The sequence below is a fragment of the Schistocerca gregaria genome, chromosome 2 (genome assembly GCF_023897955.1).
Source record: "Schistocerca gregaria isolate iqSchGreg1 chromosome 2, iqSchGreg1.2, whole genome shotgun sequence".
In the NCBI taxonomy this organism is placed as follows: Eukaryota; Metazoa; Arthropoda; class Insecta; order Orthoptera; family Acrididae; genus Schistocerca; species Schistocerca gregaria.
In genome coordinates this window covers 88,799,359-88,813,761 of record NC_064921.1, presented here as the reverse complement: position 1 = coordinate 88,813,761, position 14,403 = coordinate 88,799,359, and the positions used below count along the sequence as shown (strand labels likewise).

General features: G+C 44.2%; 1 protein-coding gene across 1 annotated transcript in view; it reads right to left on the bottom strand.

Annotated features, from left to right (window-relative positions):
* Window positions 1-14,403, bottom strand: part of LOC126335604 (mucin-2-like) — a 110,851-nt gene that overhangs the window by 49,948 nt on the left and 46,500 nt on the right. Inside the window, exon 2 of the mRNA XM_049999057.1 lies at window positions 8,457-8,639. Within this exon, the coding sequence (XP_049855014.1) occupies window positions 8,457-8,639 (183 nt within the window). The remainder of the gene's footprint in view (window positions 1-8,456; window positions 8,640-14,403) is intronic.

Below are 14,403 nucleotides of genomic sequence, written 5' to 3'. Positions count from 1 at the left end.
TATGGCCAAGTTGAAATGCGAGCAACTTGAGCATCCGCCCTACAGCCTGGACATGTCTTCCTGCGTCTTCCGTGTGTTTGGTCCGCTAAAAAGTCTCAAAGGAAAGCGCTTCAACTGACGAACACAGTGGACGATTGGCCCCTGTCACAGCCACGGTAATGCTGGGAGCACGAAATCCTTCGACTTGGAACAGTGAGATAGTTGTGCTAAAGGCCTTTGGTGATTACTTCTGCATAAGGACTTTTCTGTTGAACACCCCTCATAAAATCTTGTTGTTGTTGTTGTTGTTGTCGTTGTTGTTGTGACCTTCATTCCGAAGACTAGTTTGAACCAGCTCTGCATGCTATTCTATCCTGTGCAAGTCTCTTCAACTCCGAATAACTACTGCTACTTACATCCTTCTGAATCTGGTTGCTGTATTCATCTCTTCGTCTCCATCCACGATTTTTACATTCCACGCTTGCGTCCAATACTAAAGTATTGACATGTACTGTCAGAGATAGTGTTGGAGGCATTGGTGATTCCTTGATGCTTCAGCATATGTCCTGCCAACCGATTCCTCCACCTAGTTAGGTTGCACTTTAAGCTCGACTGAGTCATGTTCGACCACATCGGCAAAAGCAGGATGTTTTGCTGTTGCACGACAATGTACGGCCACATGTCAGTCAAAAAACCATGGAAGCGATCACAAAACTCGGACGGACAACACTGAAACACCCACCTTACAGTCCTGACTTGGCTCCAAGTGATTATCATCTATTTGGGGAACTGAAAGACTCTCTTCGTGGAACAAGGTTTGAAGATGATGACTCCCTTGTGCACGCTGCCAAACTGTGGCTCCAACAGGTTGGTCCAGAATTTTACCGTGCGGGTATACAGGCGCTGATTCCAAGATGGCGTAAGGCAGTTGAGAGGGATGGAAATTATGTGGAGAAATGAAAATATTGTTCCTAAAGGATACACACTGTAAAACTTTCAAACATGTAGAATAAAATATGGATTTTAAAGAAAATAGTGTGCATATCTTTTGGAGTGAGTTGTTATATTTGAAGTATTTCTTGTGAGATTACTGTAAATCTGTACAAAAATGAGGAAGCGCAGTATTGTTCAGGTCAAAAACATGGTGAATGCGCTTTTATTTTGCCCACCAAGCAGTAGCACAACCACATGCGTCTTTGGAACACCGCTTCATCACATTTTTATGATTGAATTAGTGTTAAGAAGGATATACGATTTGCAATTAGTCAAAGGTCGAAATGAAAAACAATAGTGAAGGGCACGAAATTTCGAAAAAATTACGTTTTTGGCAAATCTTATCTTGGCGCACCGTTGTAACGTACATCAAAACCCATACTTCTATTTTCATTTGAAGTTTTTTTTTCCAATTTATTCAGAAATAAGAAACAACATTTTTTTTCCAGCGGGTGTATCATCCCCCTAACCTCTGTGTGGGCATGTGCAGGGTGCCAATTATTGAACTACGCAAAAAATACATAAATTAGTTACAAACAACGGCTAACACACACATTATTCGACATGTAAACGTCACTAAAGATATTCGGATTTAGGACATGACATGTTCGATATGGCTGCCATCATTGGCGATGATGTGGCGCAGACGAATAGCGAAATTCTGCATGATCCGCTGAAGTGTCTTAAGATTGACGCAGTCGATAAGCTCCTGAATGGCTGTTTTCAGCTCAGCAGTGGTTTTGGGGCTATAGCTGGACATCTTGTGTGTGTTCAGAACCGGAGGATATGGCAGCCAATCGAGGCCCATGCTAGTGACCTCTGGGTACCGCAGAGCCAGAATACGATCCCCAAAGTGCTCCTCCAGGATAGCAAACACTCTCCTGCTTCGATGGGGTCGAGCTCCGTCTTGCACGAATCACATCTTGTCGATATCAGGGTCACTGGGTAATGTGGGTGATATCATATTTGAAAACCTTCATGTACTTTTCGGTAGTTATCGTGCCGTCAAGGTATTTCGCACCGATTATTCCGTGACTGGACATTGCACACTACATAGTGACCCACTGAGGGTGAAGAGACTTCTCGATCGCGAAATACGGATTCTCATTCCTCCAAATGCGCCAGTTTTGCTTATTGGCGAAGCTATCCAAATGAAAGTGGGCTTCATCGCTAAGCCAAACCATGTTCACACCAAAGTCTTGTTCGTCAATTCTTTGGGCAATAGTTTTGGCGAAACACAACGGCTGTTCCGTGGCCCTAGGGCTTAATGGCTGATGGGTTTGAATTTTGCGCGAGACAAGATGCAGGTCTTCAACAAGAATTTGTCGCAGTGCCTCCCGGTTGATTCCCACCTGTGGTGCAGCTCGCCTGATCGATTTTTTAGGGCTGGTTTGAAACACAGGGCATGTCTTCTCGATGTTTTCATGCGTTTCTACCATTTTTTTGGACGACCCTAACTGTCATCACGAACACTACCCGTTCTCTCAAACTTGAAATCAAATTCTTGATTGTTAGCACCGATTGTCTTCAACTTGAACTCGGTCGCGAACTTCCGTTGATCCGCAGCTGGGTTGTTATTGCTCGTACGATAGGCCTTCACAAGCGCTATACGCTCAGGCACGCTGTACCGTGACATTTTCACGTGCAAATGGTGGACAACAGCAAGCCCTTCAGAAGTTATGGCAATTTTATTTCATATAGTTAAATAATTGTCACCCTGTATATGATGAAGTGGTATTCCAAAAAGCACTTGTAAGAAACAAACTAGAAACATTTCTAAGAGCATTTTATAAAATTACATTTGATCTTAATAATATGAATATTTATATATGTGTTTGGAGAGAGAGAGAGAGGTTGATATTTGATTGGAATTTTTACTTTAAGTCGTAACTGGTACGTGAATTTTGGTTGCTGCCTCCTAGAATGATCAGCTTCTGCACCAGTTAATGACGTATTATAATTGGGAGGAAGTTATTGTTCTTTAAGGTTTAAAATACGACTCTTAATTACTTGGCCGTATTGCGGATAGCTGTGAGCCCAAGTTTTCGTAGCTTTTCATACCTAAGGGACCACTGTTGTAAGTAAATAAGATCAAACAGCAATCTGCTTTTCTTAAGAAAAGGAAAGTGCTTATCACACAAACTTCCTTCAAACTACACGTCCTGCTACATCAAAATTGGCCAGTGCAGTTCAGCACCATGCTATTGTCAATATCATAATTCCGTTACTGTTATTAAGAAATTATGAGAGGCTGTATTGAATGAAAACTATAGAGAATGCATTTCCTTTCCTGTAATTTAGTGAACTTTGTACAGTTCTGTCGATTGATAGCCGGCGAGGACACTGAAGTTCACCTCCTTTTCCAAAAAACACAATAAATTTCTATTCTTCACTTCCAGAAAATTTGTATAAATAAATGTTTGGCATCTATTACACATACTTTACTCAGTTTTATCACTGAAACAGCAATTTTCATTAAATGTAACAACACGTTCTGAGCGACGCCTTAGCAACACGTCCTTTTTCCACAAGATACAGATTAACAGTCTTCTTTTTTTAATAAATCGTCTTTTTTTTGAGTCCATACTCGAAGATTCACAACGACTATCGTTGCAGGGATTGCGCGCTAAAGAGTTTGTTGCTGTCCAGCTGCACTTCACTTCAAGTCCTTTTTGAATCAAATTAGCCGCGAGCGGTCTAAGGCGCTGCAGTCATGGACTGTGCGGCTGGTCCCGGCGGAGGTTCGAGTCCTCCCTAGGGCATGGGTGTGGGTGTTTGTCCTTAGGATAATTTACGTTAAGTAGTGTGTAAGCTTAGGGACTGATGACCTTAGCAGTTAAGCCCAATAAGATTTCACACACATTTGAATTTTTTTTTAAATCAAATTTACATTTACATTATTTACATACATTACTAAGCTTCTCAGAATAAAATAAGGCACAAATTAGTTAAGAAAAGGGGCAGTGAGGTTCACATAACAACTTGTAAGAAACAGACTAGAAACATTTCTATATCGTTTCACGCCCAATATGTGTCAGCTTCTCAGCTTCAATGCCAATTGTCACGCTAGGTTGTTTTAATAAGTGTTTCACACACACACACACACACACACACACACACACATACAGGGTGTCCCAGCTATCTTGTCCACCCAAAATATCTCTGGAACAATAACAGCTATTGGAAAACGACTTTCACCGGTATCAATGTAGGGCTGGGGCCCATGAATGTACATATTTGGAAACATTCTAAAACGAAAGCATATGTGTTTTTTAACACAAACTTATGTTTTTTTTTTAAATGGTCCTCCTATATTTTTTCTTCAGAAATCCATAGCATGACAAAGGACATACACAATGGCGTTGATTGCATCGCAATATTCCCATTACATTCCGAGATATTGAGACGCGAAGTTGACGCTTGAAACCCCGACATGCGCTGCTAGCGCACGTCCTGAGGCTCAGGCGTGAACCCCATGCTGCCCGTAATCGCGATGTGATTGACAAGTAAGTGTCCCTCTTGATACGTATGGAAGTGTGATTACACATGTCAATCACATCGCGATTGCGGGCAGCATGGGGTTCACGCTTGAGCCTCAGGACGTGCGCTAGCAGCGTATGTCGGGTGTTTCAAGCGTCAACTTAGCGTCTCAATACCTCGGGATGTAATGGGAATATTGCGATGCAATCAACGCCGTTGTGTATGTGCTTTGTCATGCTATGGATTGCTGAAGAAAAAATATAGGAGGTCCATTTAAAAAAAAACATAAGTTTGTGTTAAAAACACATATGCTTTCGTTTTAGAATGTTTCCAAATATGTACATTCATGGGCCCCAGCCCTACATTGATACCGATGAAAGTCGTTTTCCTATAGCTGTTATTGTTCCAGAGATATTTTGCGTGGCAAAGATAGCTGGGACATCATATATATGCTTTGAAGTTTGTTAGATATGTAATATATTTTGTTGTATTTGTGTTTTCTTTTTACACTTTTGGTATTTTTTTGTTTTGACGTTGTAACCTTTTCAGATTTAATTATGTTATGTTTGCAATTGTTTGTAAATTATTGTAAATATGTACAATATTGAGGAAGCGCAGTATTGTTCAAGTCAAAAAAAAATGCTGAATTCCCTTTCAATTTGCCCAACAAGCACAAGCACAGACATATGCGTCTTTGGAACACCACTTGATGATTGAACTGGTATTAATGATGATGTACGTTTTACTGTTAGTCAGATGTCTAAATGAAAAAGAAAATAGTGAAGGGGTACAGGTTTCGAACAAAATTACTTTTTCAACAACATTGGTTAAAAACAGTCTTGGTTGCAATTTTATTTTTTTATTTTTGAACTATGCGTTTCGCCTTTTTTAGGCATCTTCAGGTTATCTACATAGAAAACAGAGAACAAATATATCTATTTAAGAATCGCGATCGCGTTGTGCAGGCTTGGACAACCTAAAAGCACGTATAAACAGATCAAATATTGAAAGAGCAAATGGCTTAATTTGGTATTTCTTACAAGGAAACCTCCCCATCGCACCCCCCTCAGATTTAGTTATAAGTTGGCACCGTGGATAGGCTTTGAAAAATTGAACACAGATCAATCGAAAAAACAGGAAGAAGTTGTGTGGAACTATGAAAAAAAAAAACAAAATATACAAACTGAGTAGTCCATGCGCAAGATAGCGAAAGCTCAGGAGCGCAGTGGTCCTGTGGATAGCGTGGGCAGCTGATGAACGAGATGTCCTTGGTTCAAGTCCTCCCTCGAGTAAAAAATTTTAATTTTTAATTTTCAGTTAATGTGACCAACTCTTATGTTTTTATCACTTTCTTGGGAGTGATTATCACATCCACAAGAAAACCTAAATCGGGCAAGGTACATGCCGTCACCAGTGTCGTATAGAATATATCAGACGTGCTTTTCCTGTGGAGGAATGGGTTGACCTATGACTTTGCGATCGAATGTTTTCGGCTCCCATTGGAGAGGCACTTCCTTTCGCCTACTAATCGCACAGTTTTGCGGCGCGGTCGCAAAACACTGACACTACACTTATTACAGTGAACAGAGACGTCAATGAACGATGGAGCAGATCATAACTTTGCGAAAATAAAGAAAGTAAATGTTTCACTCGAGGGAAGGCTTGCATTTAGGACCTCTTATTCCGCAGCTCCTCACGCTAACCACGGGACCACGGTGCTCCTAAGCTCACGCTATCCTTCATGTTGCCTATCTTGCTCATGGACTACTTAGTTTGTATATTTTGTTTATTTTTTTCATAGTTGCACACAACTTCTTCCTGTTTTCTCGATTGATCTGTGTTCAGTTTTTCAGGGCCTATCCACTGTGCCAACTTATAACTAAATCTGAGGGGGGTGCGATAGGGAGGTTCCCTTGTTAGAAGGCTCCTTTGGCTCCTTTAGTCAGTGTAGCCAAAGGGCATCGTCGAATATATCAGGCCAACATCGCCTTCGTTCAACTCAGTAAGACTCAGTAAAAACTAAAATTGCAACCAAGACTGTTTTTAATCGATACTGCTAAGCACTGGTTTGCTGTATGCCACATATGGATTGGAAGAACTTGTCAACAACTCTTGGTGCACTGTCATAAGGTACGTCAAAAAGCATGGACCTTTTGGTTATAGTTTTTTTTTCATATCTTGCCACTTCGACGGAATTTATTCAGAAATATTAAACTATATATATATTTTTTCAAGGGAGTGTTTCACCCCCTTAACGTCTGTGTGGACATGCATTAAAAATATGTCTCTTATTTTACTGTACACTACAACATATTGAAAGTGAAGTGGAAGTTCAATGGTTCAAATGGCTCTGAGCACTATGGGACTTAACTTCTGAGGTCATCAGTCCCCTAGAACTTAGAACTACTTAAACCTAAGTGTTGTGTTGGCAGAAGAGCCAACACCGTGTTACTAGAGGAGGCCGAAATGCACGCGTTTTAGCTCACCCAGGCTGGCGTGAGGAGGGAAAAACTATACTGACGCGAGGTCTGGAACATGACAAGGAATTAGAATTCAGAAAGCGGACGTAATTAGTTTGATTCTTAACTTTAATCCATTAATGATGAACGTCGCTCTTGACGGCACATGAGTCACAATTTTATCTGTTCAGAAGACATAGTAACTGAATATGGCGCCTTGCTAGGTCGTAGCAAATGACGTAGCTGAAGGCTATGCTAAACTGTCGTCTAGGCAAATGAGAGTGTATGTAGTCAGTGAAACATCGCTAGCAAAGTCGGCTGTACAACTGGGACGAGTGGTAGGGAGTCTCTCTAGACTAGACCTGCCATGTTGTGGAGCTCTGTCTGCAATCACTGATCTACACCTACATCCATATTCCGCAAGCCACCTGACGGTGTGTGGCGGAGGGTACCCTGAGTAACCCTATCGGTTCTCCCTTCTATTCCAGTCTCGTATTGATCGTGGAAAGAAGCATTATCGGTATGCTTCTGTGTGGGCTCTAATGTCTCTGATTTTATCCTCATGGTCTCTTCGCGAGATATACTTAGGAGGGAGCAATATACTGCTTGACTCTTCGGTGAAGGTATGTTCTCGAATCTTTAACAAAAGCCTGTACCGAGCTACTGAGCGTCTCTCCTGCAAAGTCTTCCACTGGAGTTTATCTATCATCACCGTAACGCTTTCGCGATTACTAAATGATCCTGTAACGAAGCGCACTGCTCTCCGTTGGATCTTCTCTATCTCTTCTATCAACCCTATCTGGTACGGATCCCACACCGCTGAGCAGTATTCAAGCAGTGCGCGAACAAGCGTACTGTAACCTACTTCCTTTGTTTTCGGTTTGCATTTCCTTAGGATCCTTCCAATGAATCTTAGTCTGGCATGTGCTTTACCGACGATCAACTTTATATGATCATTCCATTTTAAATCACTCCTAATGCCTACTCCCAGATAATTTATGGAATTAACTGCTTCCAGTTGCTGACGTGCTATTTTGTAGCTAAATGATAAGCGATCTATCTTTCTATGTATTCGCAGCACATTACACGTGTCTACATTGAGAGTCAATTGCCATTCCCTGCACCATGCGTCATTTCGCTGCAGATCCTCCTGCATTTCAGTACAATTTGCCATTGTTACGACCTCTCGATACGCCACAGCATCATCTGCAAAAAGCCTCAGTGAGCTTCCGATGTCATCCACAAGGTCATTTATATATATTGTGATAGTGGCGACACTCGGGTCCGACGTATACTAGCTGACCGCGGCCGATTTAAATACTACCACCTAGCAAGTGTGGTGTCTGGCGGTGACACCACACTAAGGACGACACATCATATCCATGCCCGAGGCAGGATTCGAACCTGCGACCGTAGCGGTCGCGCGGTTCCAGACTGTAGCGCCTAGAACCGCTCGGTTACTACGGCCGGCGAAATGGAAGCGTACCGCTGGGGTGGGTGTACTGTGGCGCTGGCTGGCTGGCCGGCTGGCCTGGCGGTACTCACGCAGCTTGGGGCGGCCCTTGCAGTCGACGAGGTGCAGCAGGCGGCAGCCGGCGCGCGGCTGGTAGGCCAGCCCGTCCTCGCACTGGCCCAGGAAGGGCGCGCCGTGCTGGCACGTGTAGTAGCGGTCGCAGTAGACGGCGTGAGCCACCGTGTACCAGCCGCCCGGCTCGCAGCGCGGCCACCCTGCAAGCAGGCGCAGCGTCACCCCCACTCTCCACTCAGGACGGGGCCGGAGGGGGGAGCGTGGCAGAGAAACGTTGGCAACACCAAATGGACAGAGGAACGAAGGGCGGGAGGAGAAAACATGAGGTGTCTCTTCTACAGTACTAGTCACTAAAATTGCTACACCAGCAAGAAATACAGATGATAAACTGGTAGTCACTGGACAAATATATTACACTAGGACTGACATGACATTACATTTTCACGCAATTTGGGTGCATAGATCTTGAGAAATCAGTACCCAAATCAACCACCTCTGGCCGTAATAACGGCCTTGATACGCCTGGGCATTGAGTCAAACAGAGCTTGGATGGTGTTCACGGGTACAGCTTCCCATGCAATTCATCACGATACTACAGTTCATCAAGAGTAGTGACTGCTGTATTGTGACGAGCCAGTTGCTCGGCCACCATTGACCAGACGTTTTCAATTGGTGAGAGATCTGAAGAATGTGCTGGCCAGGGCAGCAGTCTAACATTTTCTGTATCCAGAAACGCCCGTACAGGACCTGCAACATGTGGTCGTGCATTATCCTGCTGAAATGTAGGGTTTCGCAGGGATCGAATGAAGGGTAGAGGCACGGGTCGTAACACATCTGAAATGTAACGTTCACTGTTCATAGTGCCGTCAGTGCGAACAAGAGGTGACCGAGAAGTAACCAATGGCATCCCATACTATCACGCCGGGTGATACGCTAGTATGGCGATGACAAATACACGCCTGCAATGTGCGTTCACCGCGATGTCGCCAAACACGGATGCGAATATCATGATGCTGTAAACAGAACTTGGATTGATCCGAAAAAATGGCGTTTTGCCATTCGTGCACCCAGGTTCGTCGTTGAGTACACCATCGCAGCCGCTTCTGTCTGTGATACAGCGTCAATGGTAACCGCAGCCGTGGTCTCCGAGCTGATAGTCCATACTGCTGCAAACCTCGTCGAACTGTTCGTGCAGATGGTTGTTGTCTTGCAAACGTCCCCATCTGTTGGTTCAGGGATCGAGACGTGGTTGCAAGATAGTTTACAGCCGTGTGGATAAGATGCCTGTCATCTCGACTGCTAGTGATGCGTGGCGGTTGGGATCCAGCACGGCGTTCCGTATTACCCCCCTGAACCCACCGATTCCACATTCTCCTAACAGTCATTGGATCTCGACCAACGCGAGTAGCAATGTCGCGATACGATAAACCGCCACCGCGATAGGCTACAATCCGACCTGTATCAAAGTCGGAAACGTGATGGGACGCATTTCTCCTCCTTACACGAGGCCTCACAACAACGTTTCACCAGGCAACGCCGGTCAACTGCTGTTTGTGTATGAGAAATCGGTTGGAAACTTTCCTCATGTCAACACGTCAACCTTGTGTGAATGCTCTGAAAAGCTAATCATTTGCATATCACAGCATTTTATTCCTGTCGGTTAAATTTCGCGTCTGTAGGACGTCATCTTCGTGCTGTAGCAATTTTAATGGCCAGTAGTGTAAATAGATGTGATTACAAGGAAGTACAATAACTTAGCTTATGTTAACTCAGGCCTGGTTCGTAGTTAAGGGTTCTGAGGCTGAGCTGCCAAAAAATGTATACTAATAAGCCAAAATCTGTGGTTGAGAAGCGACTGAAATATGCAGGAGCTCCGTCGTGCATGAACCACATGTTGTGTCGTACTTGTAAAGGCACATGTTCTAGCAGCACAGGTAGAGTATCCCGTATGAAATCATGATAACGTTCTCCATTGAGCGTAGGTGGAAGTACATGGGGCCCAATCAAGACATCCCCAACAATGCCTGCCCAAACGTTCACAGAAAATCTGTGTTGATGACGTGATTGCACAATTGCGTGCGGATTCTCGTCAGCCCACACATGTTGATTGTGGAAATTTACAATGTGATCACGTTGGAATAAAGCCTCATCCGTAAAGAGAACATTTGCACTGAAATGAGGATTGACAAATTGTTAGATGAACCATTCGCAGAAGTGTACCCGTGGAGGCCAATCAGTTGCTGATAGTGCCTGCACACGCTGTACATGGTACGGAAACAACTGGTTCTCCTGTAGCACTCTCCATACAGTGACGTGGTCAACGTTACCTTGTACAGCAGCAACTTCTCTGACGCTGACATTAGAGCTATCATCAACTGCATGAAGAATTGGCTCGTCCATTGCAGGTGTCTCGTCGTTCTAGGTCTTCCCCAGTCGCGAGTCATAGGCTGGAATGTTCCGTGCTCCCTAAGACGCCGATCAATTGCTTCGAACGTCTTCCTGTCGGGACAACTTCGTTCTGGAAATGTCTCGATACAAACGTACTGCGCCACGGCTATTGCCCCGCGCTAATCCATACATCAAATGGGCATCTGCCAACTCCGCATTTGTAAACATTGCACTGACTGCAAAACCACGTTCGTGATGAACACTAACCTGTTGATGCTAGTACTGTAGAGCAACGAGTCGCATGTCAACACAAGCACCGAAGTCAACATTACCTTCCTTCAATTGGGCCAACTGGCGGTGAATCGAGGAAGTACAGTACGTACCGACGAAACTAAAATGAGCTCTGACATGGAAATTAAGAGTTCCCGGACACATGTCCACATAACATCTTTTCTTTAATTGTGTGTGAGGAATGTTTCCTGAAAGTTTGGCCGTACGTTTTTGTAATACCCTGTATAAATGACCTAGTAGATAGTGTAGGAATTTCCATGTGGCTTTTCGCGGATGATGCTGTAGTATACAGAGAAATTGCAACATTAGAAAATTGCAGCGAAATGCATGAAGATCTGCAGCAGACAGGCTCTTGGTGCAGGGAGTGGCAACTGACCCTTAACATAGACAAATGTAATGTATTGCGAATACATAGAAAGAAGGATCGTTTATTGTATGATTATATGATAGCGGAACAAACACTGGTAGCAGTTACTTCTCTAAAATGTGTGGGAGTATGCATGCGGAACGATTTGAAGTGGAATGAACATGTAAAATTAATTGTTAGTAAGGCGGGTACCAGGTTGAGATTCATTGTGAGAGTCCTTAGAAAGTGTGGTCCATCAACAAAGGAGATGGCTTGCAAGACTCTCGTTCGACCTGTACTTGAGTATTTCTCATCAGTGTGTGATCCGTACCAGGTCGGGTTGGCGGAGGAGATAGAGAGGATCCAAAGAAGAGCGGCGCGTTTCATCACAGGGTTATTTGGTAAGCGTGATAGCGTTACGGAGATGTTTAGCAAACTCAAGTGGCAGACTCTGCAAGAGAGGCGCTCTGCATCGCGGTGTAGCTTGCTGTCCAGGTTTCGAGAGGGTGCGTTTCTGGATGAGGTATCGAATATATTGCTTCCCCCTACTTATACCTCCCGTGGAGATCACGAATGTAAAATCAGAGAGATTCGAGCGCAGTAGGAGGCTTTCCGGCAGTCGTTCTTCCCGCGAAACATACACGACTGGAACAGGAAATGGAGGTAATGACAGTGGCACACACCGTTGGGAGGCTTGCGGAGAATAAATGTAGATGTAGATGTAGATCCAACGACACCGTCAATTACGGCTACAGTGGACACTGGACCATCAGGATTCGACCGTCAATCAATGGAAACGTGTCGGCTCTTCGAGTGAATCACATTTTTGCTACACTACGTCGATAATCGTCTCCACAAACAGGGTCTCGAAACGTGCAGCGCGCTAAGGGCGCAGGCTGGTGTGAGCAGTATAATGATGTGGGAGACATTCGCTGGTGTCGGAGCTGTGGTGGTAAACGAAGACACGCTGACAGCTGCGAATCAGCAGCATCCTGCCTCGGGCATGGATGTGTATGAAGTCCTTAGGTTAGTTAGGTTTATGTAGTTCAAAGTTCTAGGGGACTGATGACCTCAGAAGTTAAGTCCCACAATGCTCAGAGCCATTTGAAACATTTGTCTTCCCCGCCGGCGGTGTCATCTTTCAGCAGCGGAGCCAGAACTGCGCTACAGTGGTTTGAGGAGCATTATAGTGAAGTCACGGTGATGTCTCGGGGACCGTGTGTATCCTATGCATCCCTTCTGGGTCGCTATCGGGCGCAATCACCGCGCATGCAAATCAGCGGCTCGTTATACACGTGAATTATACGACCTCCGCGTACACGTCTAATGCGACATACCTCCTCAAACCTACCAACTAACTGTCGGATCGCTGATACGCAGAATTAGTGACGTATTTTGTTCCAAAGACCAACAAACAGGTTATTAAGCAGGCGGTCGTAATGTTTTGGCTCATCAGTGTATATTAAAATATATTCCATTACATCCATTATGGATGACGAACTGCAACTGTGATTTAAACTGGCGATATATCTACCTATAAATATGCAACGAGTCGTTTTATTGGGTTTTAGATACGATTTATTGTACCATTAATCCTTAGATGGCTGATGGGGACCTTACAGGCCCGAGAGGAGGTCAGAAGTTCACTACACTCAGCTGGCGGCTACACGGGTAGCGGAGCCTGTGTGGCGTGGACTGGGCGGTTTTTTAGGTTAGAAGGCCTCGGGAAAATACGAGGTGGGCTGCAATGTCAAAGGGTGCATGGCAAATACAGGACGTGCTTGGATCAAGGAACAGTCGGAATTATAGTTGTAAATTGTTGTGGTTGTCCTGGAAAAGTCCCTGAGCTTCAAGCGCTAATAGAAAGCACAGAAGCTGATATCGTTATAGGTACAGAAAGCTGGCTAAAGCCTGAAATAAGTTCTGCAGAAATTTTTACGAAGTCTCAGACGGTGTTTGTGTCTGTCAGTAGTGGTTTATCTTGTAGTGAAGTCGAAGTAGATACTCAGTGCGAATTGGTATGGGTGGAGGTTATACTTAACAGCCGAACTAAGTTAATAACTGGCTCCTTTTACCGACCCACAGACTCCGATGATACATTTGCGGAACAGTTCAGAGAAAGTTTGAGTCTCGTAGCAAATAAATACCCCACTCATACGGATATAGTTTGTGGGGACTTCAACCTCCCCTCGATATGTTGGCAAAAATACTTGTTCAAAACCGGTGGCAGGCAGAAAACATCTTCCGAGATTGTCCTAAATGCTTTCTCCGATAATTTTTTCGAGCAGTTAGTCCACGAACCCACGCGAATTGTAAATGGCTGCGAAAACACACTTGACCTCTTAGCCACAAACAATTCAGAGCTGATAGAGAGCATCATGACTGATACAGGGATTAGTGACCACAATGTCGTTGTAGCTAGGCTCAATACCGTTTCTTCCAAATCCACCAGAAACAAACGCTAAATAATTTTATTTAAAAAAGCGGATAAAGTGTCACTAGAAGCCTTCCTAAAAGACAATCTCCATTCCTTCCGAACTGACTATGCAAATGTAAACGAGATGTGGCTCAGATTCAAAGATATAGTAGCAACAGCAATTGAGAGATTCATACCTCATAAATTGGTAAGAGATGGAACGGATCCCCCGTGGTACACAAAACAGGTCCGAACGCTGTTGCAGAGGCAACGAAAAAAGCATGCGAAGTTCAGAAGAACGCGAAATCCCGAAGATTGGCTAAAATTCAAAGACGCGCGAAATTTAGCACGGACTTCGATGCGAGATGCCTTTAATAGGTTCCACAACGAAACATTGTCTCGAAATTTGGTAGAAAATCCGAAGAAATTCTGGTCGTATGTAAAGTACACTAGCGGCAAGACGCAGTCAATACCTTCGCTGCGCAGTGCCGATGGTACTGTTACCGACGACTGTGTCGCTAAA